This window comes from Amphiura filiformis, chromosome 11 (assembly GCF_039555335.1).
Source record: "Amphiura filiformis chromosome 11, Afil_fr2py, whole genome shotgun sequence".
NCBI lineage: Eukaryota > Metazoa > Echinodermata > Ophiuroidea > Amphilepidida > Amphiuridae > Amphiura > Amphiura filiformis.
This window is the reverse complement of record NC_092638.1, coordinates 63,643,591-63,655,471: the sequence shown is the minus strand read 5'-3', so window position 1 is coordinate 63,655,471 and position 11,881 is coordinate 63,643,591. Positions and strand designations below refer to the sequence as shown.

Sequence of the window (11,881 nt, the reverse complement as noted above, 5' to 3'; positions counted from 1 at the left end):
CTCTGTCCTTGATTTATAATAATAATGGTAGTCAAATATAGTGTTGAATATTATATCAAAACTGTACAAATGTTTTCAAGTTATACATCGGTGCTAAAACATTTATGCTAAAATATGTCCTATGCAAATAAAAAATATAAATATATGCAACCTTTTTGTCAATATCATTGAAACCCATAGTGAAAATTTATTTAACATGTTCACTTTTTCACTTCTTCTGTAATAACTATTTGAATTATTTTAGTGTTGCATTCTAACGTATATTTCTTGCCAGTGCTCCAATTTTACAAAGAATTTAAATACATACCGTATTTCATCAAATAAACGCCCGGGAGCGTTACATTTTCCCAAGGGGGGGCGTTTATTCAAGGTCAATTTTAGATCGATAATTCCCGTTAAAATCATTAGGTAAACTAAAAACACACGCTAAAATGACGAACTATGAACTAGAAACACTGACTTCTGGCTCACTTCCGGGTTTCTGATCCAGATTTTCGCCAATTATTGACGCTATTATCGACCATGTGCGCAACTTGGTAAGCTTACTACACAAGATAGCATGGAAATATCGGCATTTTTGAAACATCTTGGTTGAAAAAAGTGGTGGGGGCGTTTATTTGAGGGGGGCGACTATTTGACGAAATACGGTACTCATCATTTAATTCCATTACAAAGATTATGATCCGTAACAAACAAACCACAAGATACTTGCCTGCGAGTAGCTTCTAAATTTGAGTGTGCACTTTGATCTGAACCAATAAATACAAGCAAGAAGTTAGGAATTGGGTTGGATGGGAACATGTCTTAGCGGTGTTTGCACCCAAACATTGAGACAAATAAAGCTGATACACAAGAGGAATGGTATGGGTTCTATAAAGCTGATCCCAAGGCTTGATATAAGTTGTCATTTTGGTCCAAAGTGCATGATTTTTCATCACCCCACAACTTTCTTTTTGATACCAGATGTAAATGAAATAAACATTCTACAAAATACCACTTCAAAATGAAGTTGCATAAATAAATTTCTCGGTAATGCACCAGTGAACCATTTGATTAATTCCTTTAAAAACTTGAAAATGGTGTTTCCACACAAAATGATCAGTAGCACACAAAATACTGCTATCTTCTTCACCTCATTTGTTTCCTTTGTGTCAAGAAAGGCAAATTATCTTATCTTGGTATTGTAGTTCTCTGTTCCTGGGGACAAGGAACTCTGTGGAATTCAAACTCTCTCTACATCAAGTTACTGAAAATGGTTCTTTTCAGCTTCAATACATTCATTGGTGATAAACATACAAAAACAGAACTTATTTGCACTCCAGACTGTTCTTGTTTTGCATTGTATCTGCTAACAGGTTGGTGGGTGAACAGCTCTGTTGATTTAAACAAAAAAAAACATGGTCACTACTTTTTCTCTTACAGAGCCCATGATTGGTTAATTGCATCATATAATAATCTGAACAACCAATCAAAATAGAGCTTTGGATCTCTTAGCACTTTTAGTCCCTCCAGCCCTACTGGACATTCTCACCATATCTCTGATTGGCTCATTACATGGCATAGCCCTCTTTGTAACCAATCAAAATAGTTCTTAGAGGCTGATTATTCAGCTGGTAGTGCCCATAGGGTCAATACTTTAATATGTCTTATATATGTCTTATTAAATACAAAATAGCAATGTATATCTTTATGACAAACTTGCAAACGTGTGCACATTCCCAGTATGAAAATGAATTAATCTGAAAATGTAAATTTCCATCAATTCAGAGCACGATGTACTTACAATTTTATTGTAATTACAAGCAACACTTATTATTTCTTTGGTGGGTACAATATCAAGCTGATGTATGCATCTGACCTGCGAGCATTTGTGATCCGTTCCAGAAAAACATGACTAAAGTCCTGAGAAGATACTTTACCCTTCCCAGAATCCTTTGCAACATGATACATCACCTCATTTCATCAAATGACACTCCCATTACATTTATACAGGTTCGCTTTGTTTTCATTCATTTGAGAATAGATTGGCTTAACATGGCCTGAACTAAACATGGCTTGATGCAGGCGGTGATGGAAGCGATATCGCCAATTTTGAGGTCGCCATTGGATTAACACATAATCATGAAATCTTCACAAACAATTCTAAATTTGTTATGTGGTGTCAAAGCAAAATTATCTTACTCTAAAACCGTCGGGGTTCGACAAAGTACCCCACTGCAAGTATGTTAATTTTCCATTTGTAATTGCTAACCGTGTATTTTGAATGGGGCTGTCAGCCCTGTATCTTCGCCAGCCTCGTACGTCATGTGTTGCGCTTCCTATGCCGCCTGGCTTGATGGTTAAACTACTTTTGTATTCTTTCCAAATATTGATAACTTTATCTTACATTTTGGGTGTCAAAATTAAATGAATGTATATCTCTTCAATGCTCTCATAAATAAATAGTTCTCAAAAAAAAAATACTTTCACAACATATTACACCCTACGAACAAAGCTAAAGGCAATAAATTGTCAACTATACAGCAGTCTGATATGTAGTATTATATACAATGTATACTGTCAGTAATGATTGACAAAATTTGAATAAAAACACACCTTTTAAAGATGCAATTATTAGGCTATTCCAGTTAAAAGCCATATACCCCTGTGAAACACACAACCTTAATCTTCCACACAGGGAGTGTGAATTACAAATGGAGTCACCCATTCAGGTAACCCCATTTAAAATCTACACCTCAGTGTGGGAGATTAAGGTCACATCTTCCATAGGGGGTGTATGGATTTCATCTGGAATAGCCCATTGGTCCTTAACCATCAGTGTATAAATAGTTACTACAAGTCATGTCATTATGAAATTTGGTATGCAAAAACAATCACTTAGGGCCAAGTTCAATATGTATGCCAGGGGGCAGTGGGGAATTTTAAGGTGGGAATTCAAATTTTTTTGGGGGAGTGGGGGTCTTAAGGAGGAATCTGAATTTTGTCTTGAAGGAATGTTAAATTTTAAATGGAGAAAAGGAGGAAACATGGGTCGAATCTGAAAATTCTAAGCGGATAAGAGGGTGAACCACAAAATGTTCTGATTTTGTTTAACTCCCACTCCTCCTGGTGTAAATATTGAATGTCCCCTTATTTATGCTGATTGGATACTTAATACTTTTTTAATTGTCAAATTATATTATAACATCATAGTTGCAGGCCTCACAGAATCCCCTGCAGCCTGGGACAGCCAAAATTTGATGTCGGGCAATCACATACACTGAATGCCAGTCCTGCGAGCTGCTAGATATAAAATGACAGATATGGTTATGCTAACTTATGCATGTTTAAGGCGCTCCTTAAAATACCTTGTACTGAATGCTACACCTTGTCTACCTTGACTACCATATCATACCGCTTCACACGGTTTCAGTGAGTAAGGGTGTGGACAAAGAGCAGGGCAAGTAAAATGTCAAGTCCAGCTAGTGGATTTCTACATTCACTTGCCCGATGGGCAAGTGAAAATTTTAAAATTCTGCGAGGTCTGGCCAGTTGTCATATCTGTCAAAAATACAGTCTAATCCTGAAAATAGCTTTAGACAGTGTACAAAAATGATTTTATTTTCAGATTTCTATACAATATACATGTGCTCGAACATGTAAGTGATGAATAAATACGGCAAAATGATATATACAGAGAACTTTACTGCACACCAAAAGTATCTGTACACTTAAAAAAGCAATATCTTAACCCTAACCGGCTACAGGAAGGGAAAGGAAGGAATAAAGAGAGAAAACAAAGAAAGAAGTTGTTTGCTCTGGGTGGGATTCTAACCCGAGACCCCTTGCATGCCAAGCACTGGGTCGGCGACACTTTGCCACGGGTCTTGGGCTTCGCTGGCCAGCGAAACCGTGCCTATATATCACTTAGGGCGATTGCATCGCATAATCAAGTAGTATTTTGTAGTATACGGTCCTGTTAGGGTTAAAGACACTAAACCTAAATTACCAAGTGAGCAATAGATGAGTAGTACTTTTTGTTCTGCATATTTTAACATCATTCGGCATGATGCGACTTATTCCCTCAAGTTATTCCAAACAAAATGGAAAAAGAGAGCATTTGGGGATAATTCTTCTTTTAAGATGATTCCCAATGGCCTTTGTATCTGGCTCATTACAGTGTGACAAATCAAGACTCAATCGCTGTGCACATACTGAATGTGTTTTGAGAGCAAAGTCTATTTAAATCTTTGTCATTTTTGAAATGCTCTCTTTCTTCATACAAAATGGTATAAGTTGGGAAATTCTTCATCTATCAACTATTTGATTCGGTAAATTAGGTTTAGTGTCTTTAAGATCTTTGGTTTAAGGGATCTAGAATGAGCGTTTATTGCGTTTCGACAGTATTTTTTGTGGGACATGAGAACACCTCGGACCTATCGAATTGCATTCTGAATACGAAGCATGTCTTTCTGATATCAAATAATTTTAATTTTTTGAAAATCACAATATAATACAAATTTTATGACAAATTATAAAATTTGATATTTTTCAAATTTTGATATATAACAGTCCTCGAGTAAATTATATAAATCTAATGATATATTCTTAAAGTGTATGTAGCAGGTAGGAAAAGCCGACGGTCAATTGAAAATTTTGACCTTTCATATTGAAGATATGGATTTTTTTCCCAAAAGACCTAATTTTTTGGTGTTTTGGGAAAAAATCCATATCTTCAATAAAAGGTCAAAATTTTCAATTGATCGTTAACTTTTCATCCCACCTACATGTACACTTTAAGTATAAATCATCATTTTTTTAAAGTTTACTTCGAGTACTGTTAAATATCAAAAATATCAATTTTAATCATTTGAAATAAAATGTGTATTTACATTGCGAATTTCAAAAAATCAAAGTTATTTGATATCAGAATGACATTCTTCGTATTCAAAATGCAATTCGATATGTCTGATGTGCTCTAATGTCCCAAAATAAATACTGTCCAAACGTTCATACCCCAGCCCTTAAGTGTATAAATACTTTTTGTGTGCAATATACATAATTATAGAACATGTAAGACAATGCTCTACCACCATGGCATCAAATATGAGCTTGTCCAGGTATACTCCAGCCATTAGTGGGTAAAAAAAATTGATCCGATTCTATAGTAGCAAATTGTACAAATATGATACAATCGACCCAAATCTATGGCAGCAAATTGTACATATTCATTCATATAGTAGCCTTCAAAAATTACCCATTCACATATGTGATGTGATCAAGCAAAATCAGTCGGAAGTCGGATATATTGATTTTAAGATATAGTTCTTTTGTTGCATATTGTTTTGGAAACACAGATCAATTTCAATGGGGTTTTCTGTCAAATGTAGCTGTGCAAATGCTTTATACAATCATGTAAAAAAACTGAAAATTGAATATGCCCGACTTCAGACTGATTTTGCTTGATCACACCACATATTAAAAAGATTTTTTTACTTTGCCATAGTGGTAGCAACCAACACAAAACAACCACTTGTATAGTCAAATCTAACAAAAAATAAATGACCCATCCACATTACATTGTAGTCTGTAGTATAGTCCCAACAAATGACCCATTAGTACAGACACATTTCACAAAACAATACCCATCCATAGAGTAGCACCATGAAAAAAGACCCATATCAGAAGCACACAGGTGCAGGTACCTAACCTTTTGCACAGAGTGGCACCCCCCCCCCCCCCTAGAATTATACACACCAGTAGGTTATCAGTTTACCTAAAAGTAGCACTCAATATATTTTTCATATTTTTTTGAGTAAGTTCAATCCAGATTTATTCTTCCAAATTGGACCCTTCCTTCATTACGGGTGCCCCTTCATGAAAAGAAATCCTTGATATTATGCAATTTCTAACAAGTATGACATTCAATACCTCATTATCCGCCCAATATGAATCACTGTCTTAACAGTATGACAAGAATGAAATAAATCGGGCCACAGGCGGCAATTGTGAAAATTAAATAATAAACAGAGCAAAAACAAAACAAAATAAGAATCTACAGTATACAAGCTCAGCAGGGGCGTAGCCAGAATTTTTGGTGGGGGGGGGGGGGGGCAAAAAAAAAATTTCACTTGCATCATATAATACATAGAGATTGTACGTATGCTTCCAAAAAAGGCTTTACTGGTATGATGTGCACGCATAGCATGCAAAAATGTGGTATTTTACACTATTTTCGACCATTATCAGGATGGAAAGGGCTTTATCTGTACAATGTGCGCGCACATTTTTGTAGTTTACACTAGGCTCCATGCCCCTTTTCCTTTTCTTTGCCCTCCTGATTTTCTCTTTCATTTTTTGTTAGAGGGGCAATTGTTTCTTTCATGTTTTGTCAGGGGGCACTCTTACCCTCAGCATCCTGTGTTTCAGGTTAGGGTTTAGGGGTAGTGTATGAATGGTTTTCTATAGCTATTCCAAGAGAGATGTCCTTTAAAATCTTAACCCCCATGGGCACTACTGACTTTCATACAATGCCTCTGATTGGCTAGTTATATAGTCATCTCAGTAACCAATCAAAATAGATCTCTTGGCAATATTAAGCACATGGATAATATTACAATCAATGTCTGATTTCATCCTAGGCCACCCAATTTGTCCTACAATAGGCTACATAGTAGGACTAAATGGTATGATTTGGACTACAACTTTTCACATCTGGTGTTTCATTCTGTGGCTTTACACCCAAATGTATTAGGAATACACCCAAATGTATTAGGAATACACCCAAATGTATTAGGAATACACCTAAATGTATAAGGAATACACCCAAATGTATTAGGAAAACACCCAAGTGTATTATGAATACACCCATATGAATTAGGAATACACCTAAATGTATTAGGAATACACCCAAATGTATTAAGAAAACCCTGGCTATGCCCACCATAACATAACAAATTCACAACATATTGTACCTCATATACCAATTGGCTATTCCAGTTGCAAACATACACCCCCTATGGATGACACAACCTTAATCTCCCACAAAGGGGGTGCAGATTTCAAATGGAGTCACCCATTTAGGTACCCCCCCCCAATTTGAAATTCACACTCCCTGTGTGGAATATTAAGGTCAAGTCTTCCATAGGGGGTCTATGGATTTCAACTGGAATAACCCATTTTGGAGCAGATGACACTGAATGGGTGACCCCATTTGAAATTCACACTCCCTGTGTGGAAAATTAAGGTCATGTCTTCCATAGGGGGTGTATGGATTTTAACTGGAATAGCCCAGTTTCCACAAAGTAGGTGAGTTATCTTGAGTTACTGTGTGGATATAGAAAAAAGTTATGATGTGCATGATTATAGCTACCAACAGTGCGGTGGAACAAATTATATAATTAGACTGTTGCATAATACAATGTTGTGCTTGGTTCGTACTGTAATGAGCCGATATCCTTGTACGCTTCATTGAAGCTGCTAAAACAAGTCCTATTCTTACACACTATTCATATATACATAAAAATAAATATAAAAACAAACACGTCTTTTTCTTCACATTTACAGACCTTATTAACCAATCTTGATTCAAAGCTGCAATTTGAAATACTGATTAACAACAAAAACAAAATTGGCAACAAATGATTGTATTTTCACAAGAACAATAAAATTCATTGTTTGATGTACTTTCAAACCATTCTTTCCTTAATGTTATCCTATAATAAATTTCTTTTACAGCGATGTAATACGGCTTCGAGCCGACATGAGCTCAAGGATAATGGCATCGTCCAACTCCACTTGCACCAACCTGCTGCTAAGTCCATACTATTACGTTGCATGTGTATACACCGTATGCTGATATTCTTCACATAGGACTCCATGCAGGTGCGCCATCACACATAGCAGTGCTTCTTTGCTTCAAAGCTGCTATACACAGCCCGACACCCTCCTTCATTCAGCAAATTTCACTGACCCCTGCTGTGACCTTGTCAATGTTGGCGTTGTGTTACCACCAGATGTAGTAAATCCGTACGAGGTTGTCCGCGACACTGGAGTCTTTGGCGGCCGATGTCTTGAAGTACCTGGCAGGCTAAAACAACCCTTACGGAATACGATTCTACGGTTGGCTGGGGTTGACATAGTGTCCTGCGACAAAAAGTCTAAGTGAGCAGCATAGCCTCCACTCAAAACCTGTTGAGAAAATAAAATATCAATCAGGCCTTGATTTTTTTTTTGAAGTTCTACTGGCCTATTTGGCTACAGATGCACTAGTCCGCTGGTAGGGTCATATTTAAGGTTTACAGTGACCACAAGAGCAGAATCAGTCCCAGTGTGGGCTAACTCCAGGAGGGGAAAAATCCATTATACTGGGATCAAAAATAAAAAGGCTTGCATTACTGTAAAATGCATATCAAACTATCCATCTTGTCACAAGGATTTAAAAAAATATCGAGCCTCTACTATCTACGACACAAAAAGTATTAAATGTCAAAGGTCAATCACACAGGTTCAAAATTTAAAAATATTCCAATTTCTTTCAAAAGAGCCTCAAATTTGTACATAGCCGTAACACGGCTAGGTCTTGAAATCTAACTGTTTCTTTCTTCTTTCTGGCAACAGGTCCACTGCTCAGGCCAATTTTGACCATAATTCTTAAATATTGTTTTCACACATAAATTTCTTCACTAATAGCACAAAGCAGCCAAATTATGTCAAATCAAATATCGTATCATTCTAGATAATATAAATTGCATATATTCTAGGCATCAGTGTGCATTACATCATTTCAATCAGGAGAAATGAACGTTTTTACAGTTACAGTGGGAAAATAATCCATATAAGCGTTATTACCTGTGCTTGATTCTGGTATTTCTTGGAAACTTTTCCGACAATATATATTTGTGATGGGGTCAGTCCAATGGATGAGTATACCCAGATGTCTTTACTGGAACCGTATGCAGCATGGATCACTACCTTACTCTGAAAAGGAAAAACAAATCACATCATTTACTATACAATTTTTTTTTTCAACTTCTGTAACGCAGCACATTTGGAATACCATAAAGATTCGCCCAATGGAGCACATGGGCTCCTTTAACAATATCACTGCATAATATTGGTATCTTTAAGCGTGAAAGTCGCAAAGGTTTACACATGAAGTGCTAATGCATGCTTTCGCCGCAAAACACTATAATGCAAAATGCAGAACAAGGTTAACAAATGCATATTACAGACTTGACATTTAATATGGAATATTTTTCTCAAAATTCCAAGACTGGTCTGGACGGAGTCTGCATAGACCGCACAGGATAAATATTAATTGGGGTGTGTCGGGAGATGGTGTAAAACAATTGTTTGATAGAAAGTGTGCTTTCCATACGTTTACATTATGGTGCTCATGATGTAGAGAATTTGCCTAAAATGGCGGATTTAGGGAGTCTGAATTTGAGCTTTGTGGGGGACACAATTTCGGACTTTATGCAACATGGTTCTGTTGTTATCAAATTTAGAGGAGTTTGAGGTGATATTTCTTAAACTTCGTCAGCAACTGGCATTCATTACAGCTAAAATACACTTACAGCGTACCAAGTTTTTGAACAGGGGAGGAGCTTAAAAATAGGGCTCTTAAAAGCTGTACGTACTCACAAAGTCTGAATGCCCCATTGGGGTCAAATGTTATAAACTAACGGTACAAAAACAACTGTGCGGATTCCTGGTTGTTCAATGAACTCACACTGTTTCTTTGTGTACAGAAACTTTATAACATTTTCCCCCAGGGAACCATTCAAACTTTCTGAGTGCGTACCACTTTTAAGAGCCATATTTTTTAAAGCTCCTCCCACTTTAAAAACTGGTAAATGACAGGTGCATTTCAGTTCTGACGAACACTTATTGGTATTTAGGTTCAGTAAAATCGCCTCAAACCTCAATAAATTTGATAACATCAGAATAATGTTGCTCAAATGCCGAAATTTTACCCCAACAAAGATCAAATTCAATCTCCTTAAATCCGCCATTTTAGGCTAATTCACTTCATTGTGAGCGCCATAATGTAAACTAATGGAAAGCACATTTTCTGTCAAACAGTTATTTTACACCATCTCCCGACATACCCCAATTAATATTTAGACCGTGCCGTTTATGCAGACCTCTACCAGGTCAGTCTTGGAATTTTGCGAAAAAGTATTCCATATTAAATGTCAAGTCTGTACTTGTTGGGAGTGAAATTGTACAAAATACTTGTTCATGCGTCTAATGCACGAGCCCCGCAGGACAAAAAATCTCATGATTTTTGCTATTTTTATAATAAAATTGTCACTAAAAATGTTGGAAAATACAAGCAAGTATAAATGCAGCAAGAAAAATGACACGCCCGAAAAGTTTGCTTGATTGGTTCTCGCTATCTAAGAGTGTATGAATTAGACCTTGAAATAATCCAGACATTCACTGGGACTTATCATACTAAGCAGTCGCAACAAGTGTAGCATTTTTGGTGACATTTTTTGCATACATCTGCTAGCTCTATGGATAAAGTGGTTAGTTAACAAACTGATCAGAAGTCAATAGCGCACCAGCGTCAAATTGCTACCATTTGAATTCATGTCAGCTTAAGAGACACACAATGCACAGACACTAGCAATGATTGCATGGTAGCATATATTGGGCTATTCCATTTAAAAATCCACACTACCCCTGTGGAAGATTTACCAAAAGTCTTCCACAGAGGGAGTATGAGTTTTGTTTAGAATAGACATTTGGGTAACTTCCATTTGAAATACTTACTCCAGTTGTGGAATATATAGGTAAAGCCATAATACAGGGGGAGTGTGGGTTTCAAAGTGATTAACATTAACCAGTTATATTTGAAAAACATTATCCTCCTGTGGAAGATAATTCCAAAATCTTCCACAGGAGTGTGGATTTTACATGGAATAGCCCATTTATACAATCACTTCCACAACCAGCAAATTGATCACCTGCATTGGGCTATTCCAGCTTAATGCCATACACCCCCTATGGAAGATATGATCCTTATCTTCCACACAAGGGGTGTGAATGGTGACTCCATTTGAAATCTATACCCCCTGTGTCAAAGATTAAGGTCATGTCTTCCATAGAGAGGTGTATGAATTTCAACTGGAATAGCCCATTTTGTCTCTTAATCGCTGTACTGTTAGTATATGATATGGGCATGACTCATAACTTTTATTCACACAACAAGTCTGTTTAGGCAAAAAAAAATAAAGGTTTGTCTCAAAGCTCACGAGTGGTTTGATAACGAATGCGAAATGCGATTTTGTTTTTAAAATTTTGATTCACGACTTTTTTCATGATATTTTGAGAAAAAAATCTGATTTTCGCCAAAATTTTCCGGAAAAACTTACTTTTTTTTTTTTTTTTTTTTTGAAATATAAAAAATTCTGCATTTCTTTTTTTCAAATCTTGCAATTTTACACAAAAAAAATTTGGCCTTACCTGATCAATAAAACCTCTTAAGTAGCCAGCCTTCTGACGGAGTGGATCCGTGGATATCCCGTCTGAGAAGAAAACCATCCCGTGTGGAAAATTATGCTGTGCAAGCCATGCTACAACCTTCTGTTTCTGCATGCTCGGACGAGCTGTCACATATATGATAAGGTAGTTCAACTCTTGCCAGTGTCTATGAAGAACAAAATATATCAATATATTTTATTGCATATGGGTCATAAATAATTTACTATATGAATGAGGCCAAACTGTTGTTGGTTAGGGCCAATAGATAATTAGGTCACAACTTATACCCCTTTTTAGTACCCCATAAGCACACACCTAGTGATTTTTCAAATTGTAGAATGTTATACTTCAAGTTGTCCCAACAATCTTCACACTCGATCAAATGGAGAATAAATTCAGAAAAACAGGG

General features: G+C 36.4%; 1 protein-coding gene across 2 annotated transcripts in view; it reads right to left on the bottom strand.

Moving 5' to 3' along the window:
* Nucleotides 1-6,872: 6,872 nt before the first annotated feature.
* The window catches only part of LOC140165131 (membrane-associated phosphatidylinositol transfer protein 2-like), a 104,614-nt gene continuing 99,605 nt past the window's right edge, over nucleotides 6,873-11,881 (bottom strand). For both annotated transcript variants that reach the window (XM_072188566.1, XM_072188565.1), the window contains 3 exons: nucleotides 11,455-11,638; nucleotides 8,830-8,958; nucleotides 6,873-8,169 (listed from right to left, as the gene is read on the bottom strand). In XM_072188566.1, coding sequence (XP_072044667.1) covers nucleotides 7,930-8,169; nucleotides 8,830-8,958; nucleotides 11,455-11,638 — 553 coding nt within the window. In that variant the 3' untranslated portion in view covers nucleotides 6,873-7,929. The remainder of the gene's footprint in view (nucleotides 8,170-8,829; nucleotides 8,959-11,454; nucleotides 11,639-11,881) is intronic.